The sequence below is a fragment of the Gobius niger genome, assembly GCF_951799975.1.
Source record: "Gobius niger genome assembly, chromosome: 17".
In the NCBI taxonomy this organism is placed as follows: Eukaryota; Metazoa; Chordata; class Actinopteri; order Gobiiformes; family Gobiidae; genus Gobius; species Gobius niger.
The window spans coordinates 14574958-14599299 of record NC_136868.1 but is presented as its reverse complement, the minus strand read 5'-3'; the positions used below and the strand labels follow the sequence as shown (position 1 = coordinate 14599299).

General features: G+C 38.8%; 1 protein-coding gene across 1 annotated transcript; it reads right to left on the bottom strand.

The window, feature by feature from the left end:
* Positions 1 to 383: 383 nt before the first annotated feature.
* Positions 384 to 23717, bottom strand: LOC306977382 (cytochrome P450 2J1-like; the record flags this gene model as incomplete). The annotated part of the gene is made up of 19 exons (XM_079575683.1): positions 384 to 559; positions 876 to 1017; positions 2690 to 2877; positions 3478 to 3616; positions 4219 to 4395; positions 12385 to 12545; positions 13902 to 14051; positions 14119 to 14281; positions 15542 to 15795; positions 17791 to 17964; positions 18292 to 18433; positions 18672 to 18859; positions 19929 to 20067; positions 20375 to 20551; positions 20640 to 20800; positions 21909 to 22058; positions 22126 to 22288; positions 22658 to 22754; positions 23683 to 23717. The coding sequence occupies 19 exons, from the start codon at positions 23715 to 23717 to the stop codon at positions 384 to 386; spliced, it is 2976 nt and encodes a 991-aa protein (XP_079431809.1).
* Positions 23718 to 24342: the final 625 nt, after the last annotated feature.

The following is a 24342-nucleotide window of genomic DNA, read 5'->3' as shown; positions in this document are numbered from 1 at the left end:
CTCTATTTTAGTCATTTTCACTGTTGCGTGTGACTGCTGTAGTAACAGCAGCCGTTTGACGTCAAGGAATGAAACAGAGAGGTTTTCTATGCAGCATGTCTTTTTTATTTGGTGTTTTGTACAGAGCAATAATAAGATAGATAGATAGATAGATAGATAGATAGATAGATAGATAGATAGATAGATAGATAGATAGATAGATAGATAGATAGATAGATAGATAGATAGATAGATAGATAGATAGATAGATAGATAGATAGATAGATAGATAGATAGATAGATAGATAGATAGATAGATAGATAGATAGATAGATAGATAGATAGATTCATGTCATTGTCATGCTTTGGCCCACTTGTTAAGCTTTGGGGATGTCAGGAGCAGATTATCTCAGCTTGGCACACAGATGGTATGGTTTGGGAGTGCGCACAAAAAACACGTCGAAGTCCAGGGTGGGCTGTTCTCCCTCTGGGGCGGAGAAGGTGAACCGCTGCAGGAGCCCAGAGAAAAACAGGAACAACTCCATCCGGGCCAACTGCTCGCCCAGACACACACGCTTACCTGAGAGCAGACAGGACACGGGTTACAACAAAAAGTGCTGTTCAGGTTCTGGCAAAAGCTGTAAGTAAGTAAATGCATGCAATCTGTGATTTTAGAAGAAATATCACAAACACATTGTCACATTGTTACTAAAGAATAATTTCATCAGCATTTACACCTCATCAATTTACAAGGTTACTTTTCATAGCACTAAAAAAAAAGTACTTTTTTGTTAAAGCCAACAAGAAATATTCCAATCTTGTAAAAATTGTTTGTGAGTTGCAGCTTTGCGGCATTACGCTTCTGTGTAAGACAAGCACAAAGCCCTGGAACTGACCGATAGAAAATGGCAGAAAGGCGTCTCTCTTCCTAAATTTCCCATGTTCGTCCAGGAAGTGCCCAGGGTTGAAGGAGTGCGGAGTTTCCCACATTGTTTCATCGTGGAGGACAGAGTCCAGGTTTCCCATAACTGTGACACCCTGAGAAAAAAAAGAAATACTTTTTTTAATACCAGGTATTTTATGTGCATTAACCTGTTACCTACCACCTTAGGGTTAGGGTTAGCAATTATGCACACTCAAATCTCGAAGAGTACTGACTGGGGAGTTATAGGCTAATAATGACAATTCATTTGAAAGCCAAGACCTTCCAGTTTCTAAAACTCTGTGTAAGATCTGTGTGAGTTAAATACAACTTAAGTCTCATTTGCCGTTCATAACCGTAATCATAACCCTTTCCTTTAACCCCGATCCTAAACCTAAACCCCCTGATCGGGGAGGGCGGAGAGTAACAGGTTAAAATCTTTGACAAACAGAAACTTTGAACAATAATTTATCACAAATGATGGATGTGGACACTACAATAGACCAATCAAAACAGCCAGGCTTTGAGAAGTTGTTTTCTTAACTGGTTGGGGGACCATTGTTTGGCAACTATGTTTCCGTTCTGTCTGGTGGGAATCTGGCGTCTTTTCTTTCTTTTTCGCTACTAAAGTCAATAATAAAAAATGGAGTAAATAAGAAAACCCATCCTGAATATTTTATGAATGAGTGAACTAAAATTGATGATGATCGAGAGTCGATGGTTAATTGTTTTTGAATTCTGTGTGGGCGCTGGACCAAAGCTTACAGTGAGCATTCCCCAACTTGCTTGCAAGGATGGTAATGAAACATTAATTGACAGAAAAGTAAATTCCATGCTGCTCTCCCCTGTAGTTGAAAAATAATTATTGCTTGTTGTTATGAATTGGAAAAGTAAGCAATCAACAGATTGCAATGACATTGATATGGCTCTGGTTAAAAAGGTTACAAGTATATCTAAACCTCTCACATACCTCTTCAATCTGTCTTTTCAGACTGGTTTGGTCTTTAACTCATGGACAATTGCTAAAGTAATGCCACTGCACAAAAATGACAAACATCAATTTACGAATTACAGACCAGTTTCATTATTAACTCAAGTCTCGAAAAACTGGAAGAATTTATAAACAAACACAATTTATTAACAGACGGCCAATATGGATTGAGATAAAAAATATTCACTACCTTGGCAGTTTCAGAGGAAATTATCAAATCTCTTGACCAAAAAAAGGACACAACGGGTCTATTCATAGACCTCAAAAAAGCATTTGATACCGTTGATCATGAGATATTAATTAACAAACTGGAGAGGTATGTGATTCGGCGGGCGGTGCTTGATTGGGTCAAGAGCTACTTAAATAACAGAAAACAATATGTGAACATGGGTGAGTTAATTCTGATTATTTAAACGTAACTTGTGGTGTACCTCAGTGTTGTTCATCTTGTATATTAATGACATGCGTAAAGTTTCTAAACTGATCAAATGTATTTTATTTGCTGATGACACAAATATTTTCTATTCAGATAAGAATGTTGACAAGTTATTTTGAACAATAAGCGCAGAAATGTGCAAATTAAAACGATGGTTTGATCAGAACAAACTCTCACTCAGCTTCTTTTGCACTTGTAAAAATTGCAAATATCGAATCGAAAGGGGGTGGGACTAAATGGTCACACTTCAACCCACTCCTTTTCAAATTATGCTTTGTATTGTTTTGCATTACATGCATTATTGTTTTAAAGATGTTCGAAATAAACTAAACTAAGTGTGAAGATGGATCAATTAGCGCACCTTAGGAATAGTGTAGTTCTCCAGCGTGGTGTCTTTGCTGGTCATGTGCGCCACATTCAGAGGGATAATGTTTCCCATTCTCTGCACCTCGTGGATGACTGCGTTTGTGAAGTGCAGCTCGTCTCTGTCTTGCATAGAGGGCATTCGAGAGGAACCCACCACAGCATCGATCTCAGCCTGGACCTTTGCTAAAAACAGAGAGGGAGACAGGGATGAAAAAAAAGAAACCTTCACAGCAAAACAACGGTTGTAGTGCAGCGTAATATTTCACCTATAATACAGAATAAGCATTCATTTATGAGTGTTTCAAAGTTAAAATGTCCATGTCAGTGGGAATGCCTTTCCTCCAGTCAGACTCGCAACTTTGCTGGGAGTCGGCCTAAACATGTTCAATCCTCTCACAGATGCTTTCTTTAGCAAAAATAACATCATGTCCATATAGGATCATGTTTTCTATCCCTGGCATCTTTGTTTGAGCATCAGCGTTTTAAACTACGCTCTGGTTGTTACAATAAGCACAAAATGTATAATGTACAGAGTAGCTTCACCTGGAACAAGTTCTGCAAATGAGCCATTAGAATGAAAGGCAAAATATCTTCAACACAAAAACTAGTCCAGACGACTGCTTAAACCATTTGTTGCTATCATTCTGTCCGGTACAACTGTACTGTAGGGATGACGGCACAGAGCACAAGTTTTTTTTTAAAGTAATTATTCTACAAAGAAAGACCCACCTGCAGTTCAAAGATCCCTGTGTTTCTGCAAAGTAAGTTTGATTTCAAACACACCTTGGATGTCGGGATGGTGGATCATATACAATAAGGCCCAGTTCAGAGTTGTCGTCGTGGTCTCGGTGCCAGCAAGGAATAAGTCCACAGCAGAAATGCTTAAGTTATTCAGTTCAAATCCAGATTCTTTGTCCTCATTCTGCAAATGAAAATATAATTTCAGTTGAAATACTGCCCTTCTGATGTAGTCAAGCTAGTCAGCTATGAGGGTTTGTTGATGCACTAGTGCCTTGTTTCATTAATTATCAAAATAATTATAATAATGCATTTGTTTAATCTGGCATTTTTTCCAGATGGGTCACGAGGCACTTCATGACAATTAATTAAATTATTATTTGATTGAAACTGTATTTTTTGGGAAAAAGAGCCAAATATCATAAGATACTATCAAAGCAGACATTAACAAACCAGATTTTATTGTTGTGTATCTGAATATATCATAGACACCAATCATATTTTACAGCGGGGTCCAGAGTTTTTTGTCTGGTGATTTTGGGGGTTGCGGCCCGAAAGGTTTGGGGATCCCTAAATTACATTACATTCAAACCCTTTGTGCAAATAGTCGATGGAGCAAAATGTAGCATAAATCAGTCCTTATTTGTTTAGCCAAAGTACTTTCCATAAGTGCAGTACTTTTAAAAGACAATTCAAACACAGATAAAGATTAAACATAAGATTAAAGTGTTGCGCAGCAGGTCAAAAATCTAAAATATGCACAAAGAGTTTTAATGAATCACTTACCTCAGCCATTTCTGTGAGGAAGCAGTCAATGTAGTCTCGTGGATTGGATGGGTCGTGGGTTTCTTTGTGTTCATCTATCTTCACCTTTACGTAGTCTATTATGTTTTGAATCAGGACAAAAATCCTCTGGTGTGATCCAGGCAGCCACTTCATCAGCCAGGGGGCGATATTGTACAACTAGATGTGGACGAGCACAGGAGTTCACCATCTCCAGTCAAGTCAAATGTTTAAATATTGCACTTTTGGTCTCCTTTCTACAATATTCATGAATGAAAACAGACCTGGAACCAGATACTGCCCTCCAGTATGATCAGCTCCTTGAAGTCCTCGAGAACCTGCTGGTGCTTCTTGTTGTCGTAGTCCATCCGCTCACCAAACACTAAACAGCTGATGATGTTGGACACGGCCTTGTTTATAAATGTTTGAGGGTTACGCGGTTCACCTACAATACACAACAAAGACACAATGCAATAACCAGTGCAATTTCTAACTGCATTTAATTTAACAAATCACAACAATGTTGAAATTAGTTTTTCTGACATTCTGCTAACTCCGTCTCCAGGTCATATCCAGCCTGAAGGTCCATTTGGGGACAGGCACCTGCAGTTTAATGGGCATCAGTCGACGGGACAAGATTTTTAAACTTAAATTAACAAAGAAATATTTTATCGCACTAAAAAAAAACTGCAGTTACGCGTAAGACCTGAGGTGGCAGTAGTGCCACCAGTGTATGGAGAGGGATGTAGATAGATGTCCGCAAACAATAGATGCGGTGAACTGTCACTGGTTTTAAGTGGCGTTTAAAAAATCTCCAAAAAATCTTGCGACTATCTAGCGTTGCTTTAATTGGTTGATGTCGTCTGTCGATCATGCCCACCGGGAAATCGCTGAGATCATGCTCAGACTATATGTCTTTGAAATATCTATGAAAAAGCATGTAGTTTGGCAGGCCAGGCACATTTTTAATAGTTTTTACAACATTAAATGTGACGTTTCCGGCCACATGCCCTTCATCAGACAAAATGTTATATATGCACAATTTTACCAAATGACATGGGCAAATGGGAACATTGTTTTTCTCATTGCTTATATCATAAGGTCTCCAAAAATATGTTTTCATACTCCCACAACAGTGGAGATCTAAACATATTGAACCGGACTATAATCATAAATTACTTTTTGCAGAGTGGATCCTTTTCCAGCAAATCACTTTTCCCACAAGTCTGGTTTCACAATTATCACAGTAATTGATCTGCGGTTTGTCTTTTAAATGTGAAAGACATTTCCTCCCAGACTTTGATTTCAGTAACACTGTTGTCTTTCTTAATCCTGTTCCATGGTAAACAAATGGGCGTGACTGACAGTTGTAAAACCCGCCTTTTCAATTGGAGAAAGAATAATGGTGTCTACATTGGGAAAGGTTAAGCCTGTCCCGACAAAGGAGGCCGTGTGTTGGGGAGGGAAGTCTAGGCATGTCTGTAAAGAGCTGGAGAAGTCATAATACTCAATAAAGAATTTATTCTTTATTGAGTTTATTCACAGAAATATTTAGTATTTCTATCACATAGTTACAGAATTCATAAAAGAAATATAAATCAATGATAATGACTAAATAACACAAAAAAAAAACTTACAGAAAGAGAGAGGGAAAACAAAGAAAAACCAAACAGCTCTAAACGATGTGTGTAGTGCAGTGTAATGACCTTTCTGTTGTGCAAACACCTCGGTCAGATACTGGCACTCCTCTTGAATGGCCGGCTCCAGTGACTTTTTGCCCAGACCAAAGTTTCTGAGTGTGTGAAGAGCGAACCGCCTCTGCTGTTTCCACGGGTAGCCATTGGACAACACAAGACCTGCAGATCACCACAAGCAAATATATAAAATTGAATGAAAGTACTATATATTAAAAGTAGCACACACCATTATTTCCAAGAGTTTCTTCAAAAATAGGGAAGGCTGGTCGATCCAGGTAGTCGTCTCCTCTCGCGGCCAGCGCCTCTTTCACGAGTTTGTACCCGTGAATCACCACGACTTGTCCTCCGAACAAACGAAGGCTGTAGATGTTTCCATACTTCTTTGCAAACTGGAGAGAGACAGCACATTTTCAGCAGTGACTGTCACTCCTTTCCATCCCTTCACACAATGTACCAGCTGATCTAAGGTCATGAGATATTTGAGCAAATTAATGTTCAAAATTAGGGCTGTACCATATTGAAATAAGTAGCGAAATTTTACCAAACCATTTCAACATGATCCATTCAAATTAAACACAAATCACAGGTTTTCAGCCGGCCAGAAGTCATTAAAAAACAACAATCAGGATCCAAAGTAAATTAGAAAATGTTTAACTAAAACTGAACTTTAACACATTTTTAAGTCCCGAAATGTGTTGATTTCAGTCAGATGAAGACTTTATGTTGAGATATGTTGTAGCTTCTTGCGATACTACTATTGCACACACAGTAACTCCAGTCCGGGTTCGGTCCTGATCCAGTCCTGATTGGATTTCGCCCAAATTGCCACTTATCGCGAAACAATATTTTTTGCGATATTGTGCAGCCTTATTAAAAATCATCACGTATGACAAAGAAATGACTTGTGCAGAAAATACCGATTCTGTGTAATTGTTTGAAATTAACACTATTTGGCCATTATTTTTATGCTATTTTGGACGCGGGGTCAGGTCAGTTTTCAGGACGAGCAGATTCAGATAGAGCTTCTTGTAAAAACAGGTAGAAGGTCAGTGCTGGTGATTAACCAATTGATTGATTCACTGAGTTAATCAATTACAATAACTGTATTCAGGCCTGGGTCTACAACAGTCTTCTTTTTATTATTCTTTTTGTGAAACACTAGACATAAGGGTATTTCAAGACAGTATCAGGCAGAAATCATAATCAGCTTTCACATTGCATAGGAATAAAGTGACCTTTGTTACAATGGACACTCCTGTCTATATCAGCACTTTTAAAGCACAAAATATACACACAGCTTCTTCTTTATGCAGTGATTTGGTCTGGGATATGTTTGATTGTAGACAGTAGCACTGTACCTCTGTGAAATCCAGCAGAATCCTCGGAGGTGAAATGCGAGGCAAGTCTCCAATGAACGGAATGGGCCACGGTCCCGGAGGGTAGTTTTGAGGTCGCCAGTATTTAACAATATCAGTAAATAAGGCAAAAAGAAAAACAAATATTAAAATACTCCTGTAGTCGAGCCACTCCAACCCCAGAGTCTGAAATAAAGCCTCCATCTCTGAGATTAGTTTCTGGTGCTTCGTGTGTGCAGTGCGAGCGACTGCACAAACTGTTGTGCAAGAACTTTGTTCAAGTCCTATTATTGAACCATTAACCCGAGAGGCGGGGTAACACTGTAGTAACTTGGAGTAATCATGCAGTATAGCCGACTTTTAACCTCTTCTTGAGTTGGGTAATTTTATTGGAAGTAATAGGCTACTTGTTAATTTGGTTACTTTTCTCCAGCTTGTTTACAGGCGCTCGAGAAACCTGGTTATTGGGATATCCTGGTTATGACAGTATTCTATGACCAACCAACATAACGGGAAAAAATGGACCAAGATGGGTTTTTTTTTTTTGGGACGATTATTTTTTAGATCAGGTCAAAAAAAGTTTTTTGGGGCTATTTTACTGACAATTTTTTATTTTTTTTTGTCTGGCAAGTTCAAATCATGTGAAGATGAAATCTATCATCTCACATATATTTTGAAAATATATTTATTTATCTATAAGGGTGGTTCAACTGACCCACTGGCGCTACTTACCCCACTCCCCCGTCACTTTATTCTACAAAACCTATTTAGTTTAAACACATTTTCAACACATTTCAATAATATACTCACACTCTGGTTGGGAGATGCATTTTATTCATTAGACTTGTTTTAATGTTTCCAATGTGTTTATGTCAGTGGTAACATGTTTCTCCCAGTAACCACTTGATACATTGGTTCCCCCAACACTCCTTCTCCAACTACAGCATTACTACATACATTGATTTATACACAAAAATCAATCTATGCTTTGGCCCCCTTGTTAAGCCTTAGGGATGTCAATTTGAGTCCCTAAATCGCTGCTTTAGTGGTTCAACACCTCTCCTAGTTCACGGTTTACTCCTGATTTAGTATCGACCAGCCCTGGTCGATACTTTGAGTTCTACTTTAGCCCTCGCTTTTTTCCAGTTTAATCTTAAGATGTTTGAGAGCTGCTAAAAGTTAAAACACAGCATTTGCAGGTTGATAAATGTGGCTGATTCAGGAGCAGATTATCTCAGCTTGGCACACAGATGGTATGGTTTTGGCGTGCGCACAAAAGCCACGTCGTAGTCCAGGGTGGGCTGTTCTCCCTCTGGGGCAGAGAAGGTGAACCGCTGCAGGAGCCCAGAGAAAAACAGTAACAACTCCATCCGGGCCAACTGCTCGCCCAGACACACACGCTTACCTGAGAGCAGACAGGACACAGGTTACAACAAAAAGTGCTTTTCAGGTTCTGGCAAAAGCTGTAAGTAAGTCTTTAAAAATGCACCAACATTTCATCTGACATGACAACATTTACACTTCATCAAATTACAAGGTTACTTTGAATTTAATAGCACTAAAAAAAGTACTTTTTGTTAAAGCTAACAAGGAATATTCCAATCTTGTAAAAAATCCATGTGAGTTGCAGCTTTGCAGCATTACGCTTCTGTGTAAGACAAGCACAAAGCCCTGGAACTGACCGATAGAAAATGGCAGAAAGGCGTCTCTCTTCCTAAATTTCCCATGTTCGTCCAGGAAGTGCCCAGGGTTGAAGGAGTGCGGAGTTTCCCACATTGTCTCATCGTGGAGGACAGAGTCCAGGTTTCCCATAACCATGATACCCTGAGATGAAATTGACATACTTTTTTTAATACCAGGCATTTTCTGTGTATTAAACAATTTGTTGTGACAAACACAAACTTGAATAAAAATTCTGTCTGAAAAAGAATTTCTCACAAATGATGAAATTGACAGTGCCATAGACCAATCAAAAGATTATACAAATTACTTAAGAAAGAAAAGAAAAGAAAAGCCCTAAACTGGGTCAACGAGTCCCAGCTCTATCCAGCTCCACTGGCTCCCCATCAAACATCGCATTCAATATTAGATCCTTCTCCTAACCTCTCATTATCCTGGCCCCTCCATATCCTGAGCTCCTTCATGTGCCTACTCTCTCGACCACACCCTCCGGTCCTCCTCTGCCCCTCAGCTGTCTGTACCTACTGCCCACTTGGGCTCGAGCTTTTAGCCGTTCAGCCCCAAATCTCTGGAATTCCCTCTCTGCTCAACTCTGTCAAATTACATCGCTGCCCCTTTTAAAATCTCAGCTCAAAACCCCCTTATATAATTATTGTACCAGAAACTTACTGCAACCTTTTTTTTTTCTTCAGATCTTTATTTTGAAATCCATACAGTAATATAACAATTAATGGATATATTACTCTTCAATAGCTTCTACAGTTTTCAATATAGTGACTCTAAATTTACACCAGTTACCAATTATTATACTAGCAACTTACTGCAACCTTTACTTTTAAGTTCTGGACCTTTATTTTGAAATTTATATCAACAAATATGTTTATAAATTTCAAATATGACAATGTATGGATCATCTTCAATACCTTCTACATTTTTTACTGTAGTGGCACCAAATTTACACTAGTTACCAATAATCATTCTAGCAACTTACTACAACCTTTATTTTTTGGATCTGGACATTTATTTTGAAATGTATGTCAATATATGAACATTTGTGGATATTACTCTTTATTAACTTCTACAATTATGACTGTATTTGAACTAAATTGGCACCAGTTATAATCAATTTAATTAATGTGCCTTTATACTGTTCTATTGTGATGTTATTATTCTATGTATGGTGACCTTGGGTGTTTTGAAAGGCCCTGATAAATAAAATGTATTATTATCATCATTATTATCAATTATAGCAGCATTGTACTGTAGCTGTGTCCTTGGGCAAGACACTCCACTCTGCCTGTGTATGAATGTGGCGTGTGAGTTATTGATGGTGGTTGGGGGACCACTGTTTGGCAACTATGTTTCCGTTCTGTCTGGTGGGAATCTGGCGTCTTTTCTCTGCTTTCGTAGTCGTGAAGATGGATAAATTAGCGCACCTTAGGAATAGTGTAGTTCTCCAGCGTGGTGTCTTTGCTGGTCATGTGCGCCACATTCAGAGGGATAATGTTTCCCATTCTCTGCACCTCGTGGATGACTGCGTTTGTGAAGTGCAGCTCGTCTCTGTCTTGCATAGAGGGCATTCGAGAGGAACCCACCACAGCATCGATCTCAGCCTGGACCTTTGCTAAAACAGAGAGGAAGACAGAAACCTTTATAGCAGACCCTGATCAAAACAACAGTTGTAGTGCATTTCACCTATAATACAGTATAAGCATTTATTTAGTTATGGATGTCAGTGGGAATGCCTCTCCTCGCAACTTTGCTGGGAGAAGGACGTCTTCAGCTCGTCTCTATGGAGATGTTGTGGCTTTGCTTTGACTACAAGCAGTAAATGTTAGGCTTATGTTAAATCCTGTAACACAGTGTTTTTCAACCTTTGTTGAGCCAAGGCACATTTTTTTCATACATACATGGTACACCACCAGCAGAAAATGTTCTCATCAAAGTGTCTTGACTAGGAACACCGTATAGTCTCACTAGCCACAATGCCTCAATACATCACTAATTCTCTTGTCTCAAAGAATTTAACTACCTGATATGGAAGAGTATTATTTGGTATCTCTGCCGATCACTAGACTGCATAGACACTCGAAAACGGTACATTATTTGTGGATAATAATGCATTTGTTTAAAAAAAAAAAAACGAGGTGAGATTGGATCATTTCCCAAGGCACACCATACAATATCTCACGGCACACTAGTGTGCCATGGCACAGTGGTTGAAAAACACTGCTCTAACAGATGCTTTCTTTAGCAAAAACAACATCATGTCCATATAGGATCATGTTTTCTATCCCTGGCATCTTTGTTTGAGCATCAGCGTTTTAAACTACGCTCTAGTTGTTACAATAAGCATAAAATGTATAATGTACAGAGTAGCTTCACCTGGAACAAGTTCTGCAAATGAACCATTAGAATGAACGACTGCTTAAACCATTTGTTGCTATCGTTCTGTCCGGTACAACTGAGGGATAACGGCACAGAGCACAAGTTGATTTTGTTCAAGTAATTATTCTACAAAGAAAGACCCACCTGCAGTTCAAAGATCCCTGTGTAAGTAAGTCTGATTTCAAACACACCTTGGATGTCGGGATGGTGGATCATATACAATAAGGCCCAGTTCAGAGTCGTCGTCGTGGTCTCGGTGCCAGCAAGGAATAAGTCCACAGCAGAAATGCTTAAGTTATTCAGTTCAAATCCAGATTCTTTGTCCTCATTCTGCAAATGAAACGTAAACAGTGGGAAAATATAATTTCAGTTCAAATACTGCCCTTCTGATGTTGTTAAGCTAGTCAGCTGTGAGGTTTTGTTGATGCCACTCTGGCCTTGTTATCTAACCCTTTTGTCTAGCATTTTTTCCAGAGTGGTCACAAGACACTTCATCAATTAATTCAATGATATGTTGGTTGAAACAGTACATTTTAGGGAAAACAAGATTTTATTGTTGTGTACCTAAATATATCATAGATGCCAATCATATATAACAGGAGGGGGATGGGGGTCTGATGATTTTGGGGCCCGAAAGGTTTGGGAACCCCTAAATTACATTACATTCAGCATTCAGCCAAAGTACTTTCCATAAGTGCAGTACTTTTAACAGACAATTCAAATACAGATATAGATTAAACATATAAATGAAATGAATCACTTACCTCAGCCATTTCTGTGAGGAAGCAGTCAATGTAGTCTCGTGGATTGGATGGGTCGTGGGTTTCTTTGTGTTCATCTATCTTCACCTTTACGTAGTCTATTATGTTTTGAATCAGGGTAAGGATCCTCTGGTGAGGTCCAGGCAGCCACTTCATCAGCCAGGGGGCAACATTATACAACTAGATGTGGACAAACACAAGCGTTCACTTTCCATCTCCAGTCAAGTCAACTGTTTAAATATTGCACTTTTGGTCTCCTTTCTACAATATTCATGAATGAAAACAGACCTGGAACCAGATAGTGCCCTCGAGTATTAACAGCTCCTTGAAGTCCTCGAGAACCTGCTGGTGCTTCTTGTTGTCGTAGTCCATCCGCTCACCAAACACCAAACAGCTGATGATGTTGGACACGGCCTTGTTTATAAATATTTGAGGGTTACGTGGTTCACCTACAATACACAACAAAGACACAATGCAATAACCAGTGCAATTTTTTTTACTTTTGATTTGATTTGATTTGATCGAAAGGACAAATGAACAAGACTAATTTACTTTTTGCAGAATGGGATCCTTTTCCAGCAAGTCACTTTTCCCACAAGTCTGGTTTCACAATGATAATAGTTAAATAGTTTCACAACAGTAATTTATCTGTGGTTTGTCTTTAAAATGTGGAAGACATTTCCTCTCAGACTTTCTTTTGATGTCAGTAACACTGTTGTCTTTGTTAATCCTGTTTCACTGTTTCAGATCATTGTCCTTATTGTTCTGAGTTCTATCTGTGGATTGCACTTCCCATTTACCACCTTGCTAGTGGGCGTGACTGACGGTGTAAAGGTCGCCTCTTCGATTGGACAAAGAATAGAATAACAGTGTCTACATTAAGGGAAAGGTTAAGCCTGTCCAGATAAAGCAGGGAGTGTGTTTGGGAGGGAGGTCTAAAAAAGAGCTTGCTAGACAAAACATCATACTCATAGAATTTTGACAGCTCACCCTGGAAATTAGGGATGTACCGATCCGCTTTTTTGAGCTCCCGATCCGATCCGATATTTTTGACGCTTCATCTGGCTGATACCGATTGGCCGATTTTTGTATTATTGCATTTTTATATAATATATATCATTATATATTATTGCCTATGGATATTACAGTAGTTTTACCAACGTTTTGGCTTTAGCTTTGAATTTCAAATTAGAAAGTTTTTCAGAAGCAGGTGTTGTAGGCAAATTAATTTATATGCTCCTTTGTGATCTGGATGTTGTTATGTTATGATTGATTGTACAGTTTCTGTGATTTTATTTTGGCAGCCATCTGAATTCTGTTTTGAAATGTGTGTTGTAAGCCCATGATGGCTGGCACTTTCTTATGTGAAAGACACAATAATAAGAATAAATCAAATCAAATAAATCAAATCAGTATCCTTGCTTAGTGATAGCATGAAGACGGGGAATCTGCGGTCATGGATCCTGGATACCACCGTGCTGCTTTTAAACCTGCAGGTTGGAGCCGCTGCAAATCCATGACCGCAGATTCACGGCAGTCTTGTATCGGACCCGTCCAGTCATCAAATCCGATCCTATACCCGGCAACCGATACCGATACTGAATATCGGATCGGTACATCCCTACTGGAGATATTTAGTAGGCCTATTTCCATCACATAGAAATAGAATTAATACAAGAAAAATAAATAAAAGCTAGTATATTCAAAACAAATCACTAAACTAAAAAAAAAATGTAAAAAGAGAGAAGGGAAAACAAAGAAAAACCAAACAGCTCTAAACGATGTGTGTAGTGCAGTGTAATGACCTTTCTGTTGTGCAAACAGCTCGGTCAGATACTGGCACTCCTGTTGAATGGCCGGCTCCAGTGACTTTTTGCCCAGACCAAAGTTTCTGAGTGTGTGAAGAGCGAACCGCCTCTGCTGTTTCCACGGGTAGCCATTGGAAAACACAAGACCTGCAGATCACCACAAGCAAATATATAAAATTGAATGAAAGTACTATATATTAAAAGTAGCACACACCATTATTTCCAAGAGTTTCTTCAAAAATAGGGAAGGCTGGTCGGTCCAGGTAGTCGTCTCCTCTCGCGGCCAGCGCCTCTTTCACGAGTTTGTACCCGTGAATCACCACGACTTGTCCTCCGAACAAACGAAGGCTGTAGATGTTTCCATACTTCTTTGCAAACTGGAGAGAGACAACACATTTTCAGCAGTGACTGTCACTCCTTTCCATCCCTTCACACAATGTACCAGCTGATCTAAGGTCATGGGTCATGAGATATTTGAACAAATAAATGTTAAAAATTAGGGCTGTACGATATTGAAACAACTTTTTACAACATTTTACAAAACCATTTCAACATGATATGTTTTATTCAAATCATTTTTTCAGCTTTCATAAATAAAATCCCAATCAGGATCAAAATAAGGGTAAAATGTAACTAGATTAGGAAATGTTTAACTAAAACGGAATTTTAACACATTTTTCTGTTGTTGCAAAAAATGTGTTGATCTCAGTTGGATGAAGACTTTAGTGCGATATAAGCCATTAGCAGCTTCTTGCGATATTAATATTGCATCATATTTACTCCGGTCCGGGTTCAGTCCAGATCCAGTCCTGATTTCCCCCAAACTGCCACTCACAGTGACTCCTGATACAATATTTTTGGGATACTGTGGAGCCTTTTTAAAAATCACCACGTATGACAAAGAAATGACTAGGGTGAATATGGGTTAAGCGGGACATGTTTTGAAAATTCAGTTTCCACCTAATTTTTTGTTTAGGATAAAATGTCAAAGTTAATGTAATATAATTTTTAGGTTTTTTTTTAACGTCTATTTTACATCAGTGGGGGATAAACAGTAAAATATTTAACACAAAAGTTAAAGTTCTGCCTCAAACACATGTTAGTCTTATGACACATTTTTCGAGGTGCTATGGGTAAAGTGGGACACTATTAAAATGGTAATTTTCGTATTGATAATCATTATATGATATTTTTTGAATATGTGAAGAGGTTATGCATAATAATAACCTTTCTAATGGTTATTATATATATATATATATATATATATATATATATATATATATATATATATATATATATATATATATATATATATATATATATATATATATATATATATATATATATATATATATATATATATATATATATATATATATATATAAAACTACTACCCATGATTATCCACAAATACACATTGTTCCACTTTTGTGAAACACCTAGACATGAGTGACAAGAGTATTTCATGAGGCAGAAATAATAATCAGCTAAAGTTTGACATTAGATAGGAATAAAGTGACTTTTGTTACAATGGACACTCCTGTCTATGTCAGCACTTTTAAAGCACAAAATGTAGCTTCTTCTTTATGTAGTGATTTGGTCTGGGATATGTTTGATTGTAGACAGTAGTACTGTACCTCTGCGAAATGCAGCAGAATCTTCTGAGGTGAAATGCGAGGCAAGTCTCCAATGAACGGTATGGGCCACGGTCCCGGAGGGTAGTTTTGAGGTCGCCAGTTTTTAGCAATATCAGTAAATAAGGCAAAAAGAAAAAGAAATATTAAAATACTCCTGTAGTCGAGCCACTCCAACCCCAGAGTCTGGAATAAAGCCTCCATCTCTGAGATTAGTTTCTGGTGCTTCGTGTGTGCAGTGCGAGCGACTGCACAAACTGTTGTGCAAGAACTTTGTTCAAGTCCTTGGACATGTTCTATTATTGAACCATTAACCAGAGAGGCGGGGTAACACTGTAGCAACCTGGAGTAATCATGCAGTAGCCTACTTTTGATCTCGTCTTGAGTTGGTTAATTTTATTGGAAGTAATAGGCTACATGTTAATTGGGTTACTTTTCTCCAGCTTGTTTACAGGCGCTCGAGAAACCTGGTTATTAGGGATATCCTGGTTATGACAGTATTATGGATATGATGTTTACATGCGTCTGAGAAACCAGGACACTCATATCCTTGTTTAAATGAGCAATTACAGAATTGATCAAGACGGCAATCAGGGTATTTATGACGTAGTCCCTTAGTTACGACGTCCGCCATATTAGCGTCATAGACGCTGTTCAATTTCATTGCATTTATATAATTTCTGAAGTTTCTCCATAATTAACAAATTGATGTTTACTGGCCTTTAGAGGTGTACCCCACAATAAGCAGAAAAAATGAATATGTTTTAACATTTGGATCAGAAGCCACTTTTAAATGTTTACGGAAGTAGCATGCCATTCTTTCTATTTTTCTGCTTTTCTAACACCTAGTTCCGGCTTGTCACGTGGTTCATGACAATGTGCCGATTCATCAATTCTGGATATTAGGCTCCAAATAGGGGCGGAGCTCATGACAAATATGGTTAGGAGCTAAATACTTTAGCAATGTTGCTAACACATACATTTTTCAGACATTTCTCTAGCACAAGGACAAGAACTGTCAAAGGAAGCACTTAAAACAGAAGAGCTTCAGCAACAGACGACAGAAACTTGGTTTGATCCAAGAGCAGCGCTGATTTCATACCATGTAGCAAAAGAGTAGTTGTTGGTTACTTTAATGTTTAGTCATTTTTTTATAAGATACAAAGTTTTAAAAAGTACCAGATAAAATGGCAATTTTTTTTATTTAAAAAAATGGAAAGTTTTTGCTCCATTTCTGTTTCACAAGCACGTGTCGTGCACATGCTCAGTACTTCGGCAATGGTGCAAAAACAGGATATTGTGTTTACATGGTACAGTAACCAGGAAACTTTGAGAATATCAATAACCTGGATATTGGCTTATCCAGGAAACTGAAACCCGGATTTTGTTCATACTTTTTGTGTGAACCTATTTAGTTCAAACACATTTTCAACACATTTCAATACTATATATATGTATATATATTTTTTGTTTGTTTTTATACCTCAAACCCCTAAAATGTCAGGTGGTGCAACCGTCCAAGAAAATGACTAGACTAATAAAGCTGAAATAATAATAATAAAGCTTCTGAAAATTGTATTTTCAGACTAGCAAATTAAAAATAATACATCATATCATTTTATGCTAAATATCTTTCAAATAAACCATCATTCGTGAATGTTACTAGTTTTAATTACACAGTCACTAGATGATCGATAGATAGATACTATTGATACTATGGATGGATGGATGGACATATGATCAATCAAACCTGTACTAGTCTGTTTCTATGCCACTCCCCCCCCACACACACACTCTGGTTGGGAGATGCATTTTATTCATTAGACTTGTTTTGAACCCCATCCAATGTTTCCTTTTTCAATCTTGATTTATGTCAGTGTTAACATGTTTCTCCCAGTGGCCGCTTGATACATTGGTTCCCCCAAAACCCCTTTTCCAATTCAACAAACTACAGCATTACTACATACATTGATTTATACACAATAATCAATCTATGCTTTGGCCCCCTTGTTAAGCCTTAGGGATGTCAATTTGAGTCCCTAAATCGCTGCTTTAGTGGTTTAACACCTCTCCTAGTTCACGGTTTACTCCTGATTTAGTTTTAAACAATCCTTGTTCAGCCCTGGTCGATACTTTGAGTTCTACTTTAGTCCTCGCTTATTTCCAGTTTAATCTTAAGATGTTTGAGAGCTGCTAAAAGTTAAAACACAGCATTTGCAGGTTGATAAATGTGGCTGATTCAGGAGCAGATTATCTCAGCTTGGCACACAGATGGTATGGTTTGGGCGTGCGCACAAAAGCCACGTCGTAGTCCAGGGTGGGCTGTTCTCCCTCTGGGGCAGAGAAGGTGAACCGCTGCAGGAGCCCAGAGAAAAACAGTAACAACTCCATCCGGGCCAACTGCTCGCCCAGACACACACGCTTACCTGAGAGCAGACAGGACACAGGTTACAACAAAAAGTGCTGTTCAGGTTCTGGCAAAAGCTGTAAGTAAGTCTTTAAAAATGCACCAACATTTCATCTGACATGATTTTACAAGAAAATATCATTAAACTACAAAATACAGTCACATTGTTACTAAAGAATAATTTCATCAGCATTTACACTTAGTCAAATTACAAGGTTACTCTTCATTTAGCACTTAAAAAAATTTTTTTTTTTAAAGCCAACAAGAAAAATTACAATCTTGCAAAAAATCCATGTGAGTTGCAGCTTTGTGGCATTATGCTTCTGTGTAAGATACTGGAACTGACCGATAGAAAATGGCAGAAAGGCGTCTCTCTTCCTAAATTTCCCATGTTCGTCCAGGAAGTGCCCAGGGTTGAAGGAGTGCGGAGTTTCCCACATTGTTTCATCGTGGAGGACAGAGTCCAGGTTACCGATGACCATGATACCCTGGGATAAAATAAAATACTTTTTTAAATACCTGCCATTTTATGTTTACTTGCCACCTTAGGGTTAGCAATTATGCACATCCAAATCTCATAGAGTGTTGACTGGAGAGTTTACATCCTATAAGCTCATAATGACAATTCGTTTGAAAGCCAAGACTTTTTAGTTTCCGTTCTGTCTGGTGGGAATCTGTCGTCTTTTCTTTGCTTTTACAATTGTGAAGATGGATAAATTAGTGCACCTTAGGAATAGTGTAGTTCTCCAGCGTGGTGTCTTTGCTGGTCATGTGCGCCACATTCAGAGGGACTATGTTTCCCATTCTCTGCACCTCGTGGATGACTGCGTTTGTGAAGTGCAGCTCGTCTCTGTCTTGCATAGAGGGCATTCGAGAGGAACCCACCACAGCATCGATCTCAGCCTGGACCTTTGCTAAAACAGACCGAAAAAGAGACCTTCATAGCAGACCCTGATCAAAACAACAATTGAAGTTCAGCGTAATATTTCACCTATAATACAGAATTTATTTAGTTATGGGTGTTTCAAAGTTAAAAATGTCCATGTCAGTGGGAATGCCTCTCCTTCCCACTGGAACTCAAATCCCCAGTATCGGTATCAGAAGTAAAAAAAAAGCTGGATAGGTGCATCTCTAGTTACACTATGCATAAAATTGATTATGTACAGAGTATCTTCACCTGGAACAAGTTCTGCAAATGAGCCATGAGAATGAAAGGCAAATCTTCAACACAAAAGATGACTGCTTAAACTAGGGGTGCCAAAACTCTTTGTCTCCGAGGGCCAAAATGAAAATGTGACTGTGGGCCGCGGGCTGTGTGCCGCAGTGCCAAACATAGCCATTTCAAGCGTGAAACACATATAACTGCTAATAATAATAGTTACTTATTGTTTTAGTAGAACAAAATCAACAATTGCAGCCTTAAAATTGTAGCCAACGTTCCTTGCATCTTTAAGTGTACAAACCATACTAGTGAGAGACATGAAGCTGGTCTGAAAAACATTATTAGCCTTAATGCTAGGTTGCAGTTGGCTTGTATGTCATTAAGGTGTGAGTCAGTCAGTTACCTCTGAGTCTGGACTTGTTAAGGGTCATGACACTAAAGTCTGCTCACAGATGTAAGTGCTACCAAACTTAGTAGTTTTACTTGGACTGTTTGTTATACTTTCCTCTTCGACAAAACGAGTGCTTATTAGTGTCATGGTGACACCTGTATCTACAGTACCTACAGTGACTTTACCTAATTCATTTGTTAACTCAGAGAAAATGGCGGGCCAACGGAACTGTCCCGTTGTGGAGGGCCCCACTTTGCGCACCCTTGGCTTAAACCATTTGTTGCTATCATTCTGTCCAGCACAACTGAGGGATAACGGCACAGAGCACAAGTTGGTTTTGTGTGAGTAATTATTCTGCAAAGAAAGACCCACCTGCAGTTCAAAGATCCCCTTGTTTTTGCAAAGTAAGTAAGTTTGATTTCAAACACACCTTGGATGTCGGGATGGTGGATCATATACAATAAGGCCCAGTTCAGAGTCGTCGTTGTGGTCTCGGTGCCAGCAGTGAATAAGTCCACAGCAGAAATGCTTAAGTTATTCAGTTCAAATCCAGATTCTTTGTCCTCATTCTGCAAATGAAACACATAAAGTGTGAAAATATAATTTCAGTTGAAATACTGCCCTTCTGATGTTGTCAAGCTAGTCAGCTGTGAGGTTTTGTTCATGCTGTTTCATTAAGTATAAAAATATTAGATGCATATGTTTTATCTAGCATTTTTTCCAGAGGGGTCACAAGACACTTCATAACAAATACAAATAAAGATTTAACATAAAATGAAAGTGTTGTGCAATTAACAGGAAAACACAGTTGTTGATAGACAGGTCAGTGAGTGTTCGAGAGCCAAAAATCAAAAAGAGTTTTAATGAATCACCTACTTCGGTAATTTCTGTAAGGAAGCAGTCAATGTAGTCTCGTGGATTGGATGGGTCGTGGGTTTCTTTGTGTTCATCTATCTTCACCTTTACGTAGTCTATTATGTTTTGAGTCAGGGCAAAAATCCTCTGGTGTGATCCAGGCAGCCACTTTATCAGCCAGGGGGCGATATTGTACACCTAGATGTGGACGAGCACAGGAGTTCACTTTCCACCTCCAGTCAAGTCAAATGTTTAAATATTGCACTTTTCATGAATGAAAACAGACCGGGACCCAGATACTGCCCTCCAGTATGATCAGCTCCTTGAAGTCCTCGAGAATCTGCTGGTGCTTCTTGTTGTCGTAGTCCATCCGCTCACCAAACACTAAACAGCTGATGATGTTGGACACGGCTTTGTTTATAAATATGTGAGGGTTACGCGGTTCACCTACAATGCACAACAAAGACACAATGCAATAACCAGTGCATTTTTAACTTTGCATTTGATTTAATCAAGGTAAGATTTGATCAATCATAAAAGTGTTCAAATATATGTTTTTCTGACATTCTGCTAACCCAGGTCATATCCTGCCTGAAGGTCCATTTGGGAATTGATAACTTTGAGAATTGATAACCTGGTGAGTCAAACACTTCTGTTTTCTTTTTTGAAAGCAGAGGCCTCTGTACTGCAAAAGTAATCTAGAAATAAGTAAAATTGATATAATTTAGTTGAAATAAAACAGTTGTGCATGTTTTTTATTATTTTAAAGGGGCTAGATGCAAGTTGGCCATTTTATACTCACTGCTGCCACCTCAGGTCATACGTGTAACTACACCTTCTATATTAAGCTTGTGCATGACGGCGCTTCGGACCCAAAGTAACAACTTTATGACTGACAGTGTAGGATTTTAGAGGCAGTTGTGGTGAATAGGTCTGAGCTCATTAGGACATTGCTGGAAAAAGTAGAGGGAGGAAAATACTTAATTTTAAATTTTGTAAGCTCTGTATAGTCCCTTTAAGTGTACAAATCTTGACCCATCGACCCATGACAGATTTCATGTCATGGGTCAGATTTCTTTAAATGAGTTACTGAAATCAATGACAAATTTATTAACACTATATTACTTTTTGCAGAGTGAGATCCTTTTCCAGCAAATCACTTTTCCCACAAGTCTGGTTTCACAATTATCACAGTAATTGATCTGCGGTTTGTCTTTTAAATGTGAAAGACATTTCCTCCCAGACTTTGATTTCAGTAACACTGTTGTCTTTGTTAATCCTGTTCCATTGTAAACAAATGGGCGTGACTGACAGTTGTAAAACCCGCCTTTTCGATTGGAGAAAGAATAATGGTGTCTACATTAAGGGAAAGGTTAAGCCTGTCCCGACAAAGGAGGCCGTGTGTTGGGGTGGGAAGTCTAGGCATGTCTGTAAAGAGCTGGAGAAGTCATAATACTCAATAAAGAATATTGACACAGTTAAGCACAGAATTAAGACGGAGCACGGAAGAAAAACCAAACAGCTCTAAACGATGTGTGTAGTGCAGTGTAATGACCTTTCTGTTGTGCAAACACCTCGGTCAGATACTGGCACTCCTCTTGAATGGCCGGCTCCAGTGACTTTTTGCCCAGACCAAAGTTTCTAAGTGTGTGAAGAGCGAACCGCCTCTGCTGTTTCCACGGGTAGCCATTGGACAACACAAGACCTGCAGATCACCACAAGCAAATATATAAAATTGAATGAAAGTACTTTATATTAAAAGTAGCACACACCATTATTTCCAAGCAGGTCGTCAAAAAGAGGAAAAATTGGTCGGTCCAGGTAATCCTCTCCTCTCGTGGCCAGCGCCTCTTTCACGAGTTTGTACCCGTGAATCACCACGACTTGTCCTCCGAACAAACGAAGGCTGTAGATGTTTCCATACTTCTTAGCAAACTGGAGAGAGACAACACATTTTCAGCAATGACTGTCACTCCTTTCCATCCCTTCACACAATGTACCAGCTGATCTAAGGTCATGGGGTCATGAGATATTGAGCATAATTGGGCTGTACGATATTATGTGACACGGCAGTCCAATATTACCATAACGATATTGTTGTGATGTTTTACCAAACCATTTCAACATGGCATGTTCCATTAAAATAAAACACAAATTGCATATTAAGAAAACTATCAGGAAGAATTAAGTCACATGAAAAATATGTGAAAACTTTTTTGTTGCTCTTTTAAAGCACAAAATGTAGCTTCTTCTTTATGCAGTTATTTGGTTTGGGATGTTTGATTGTAGACAGTAGTACTGTACCTCTGCGAAATGCAGCAGAATCCTCTGAGGTGAAATGCGAGGCAAGTCTCCAATGAACGGTATGGGCCACGGTCCCGGAGGGTAGTTTTGAGGTCGCCTGTTTTTAACAACATCAGTAAACAAGGCAAAAAGAAAAACAAATATTAAAATACTCCTGTAGTCGAGCCACTCCAACCCCAGAGTCTGGAATAAAGCCTCCATCTCAGAGATTAGTTCTGGTGTTTCGTGCGCACAAACTGTTGTGCAAGAACTTTGAACAAGTCCTTTTATTCAACTATTAACCAGAGAGGCGGAGTAACTTTGTCGTAACTTGGAGTTGGAGATCATGCAGTAGGGTGAATATGGGTAAAGTGGAACACTGGTGATTGTAAAGTTGGACACTTATTAAGATGGTAATTTTTGTATTCAAAATCATTCATATTATTGTAACTATTTTTATGAAAATGTTTAGAAGTGATGAATCAATAATAAGAACCATTCTAAAGGCTATAACTGTCGTGTGAAATAGGGCCATGATGGACCTGTGTTTGATGTGCAGCCTGTGCTGTCAGACATGGTCCAGTGTGGAATATATAACCAGGAGCTTTGGTATAAACTAAAAACAAGTGTGACAGAACAATGGATGATTAATGCTGTAAAGTGCTGTCATTAAATGTATTTCTGTTTATACTGTAAGTGAGTGAGGATTGATATGGACATGCCAAAAAAATATACACATATATATTTTATTGGAAGTAATATTTGTTAATTTGGTTACTTTTCTCCAGTGAATTTGCAGGTGACTAAACTTAAAATTAATTTAGGTTTAAGAGGCTTTTACAGCAGACCTCATTATACAAATAAGATATATCGCTCTCTCCTGCTTCACAGCTACAAGGTCATGGGTCCAATTGCTGGCTGGACGGGCCTTTTTTGCATGTTCTCCCCGTGTCTACGTACTCTGGGGTACTACGGTTTCCCCCACCCAATGCTTAATTTGATCCCCCAGTTGGGAGAACACAAGTTTATAGCACACATTCACCCACCTCCCATCTTTCAAGGCGAACGATCCGGGAACCATTTTGGAGGATCCGATTTGACGATATGGTGTTTAATGAGAGTGTTCTAGCAATTGTTTTGGCCTGTTCCTTGAATTGATCAAAGCTTTTTCCTGAAACTACTAATTTACTTTAATTTACTTTAATTTACTAACTTTTTGAAGGAACAGGCCACCATTTTTCCATACTGAGATATGTTCTTACCTGAGCTTAGTTGATGCGTACCTGTCTGGTCTTTGTGCGTGCCCGTGGAAGAGCTTAGTCGCTTCTAACTTCACCCTGTTTGGAGCCATAGGAATATACTGGCAGACCAGACAGGTACGCATCAACTCATCTAAGCTCAGGTAAAAACATATCTCAGTAAGTAAAAACGAGGGCCTTTTCCTTTAAGCACTGGGCCTTACCGCTAAAAGCCACATCTGAAGATGTGCCCCGGGTGGCTGCCGATGACTTCTTCAGGTTGCCCCAACAGCATTGAATTTCCCTTAGGAACTCAACCCACTACCTCAGCTATTCACATCACTTAACTGTATGAGGGCCTGGTTGTCACACAGTTTTGCAGGTTTATTGCTTGTCTTCCCAGTAACACTGCACTCTGATGTTATATGCTATATTAAAGTATTGGGTTTGTCGCCTCCCTGCGGTTTT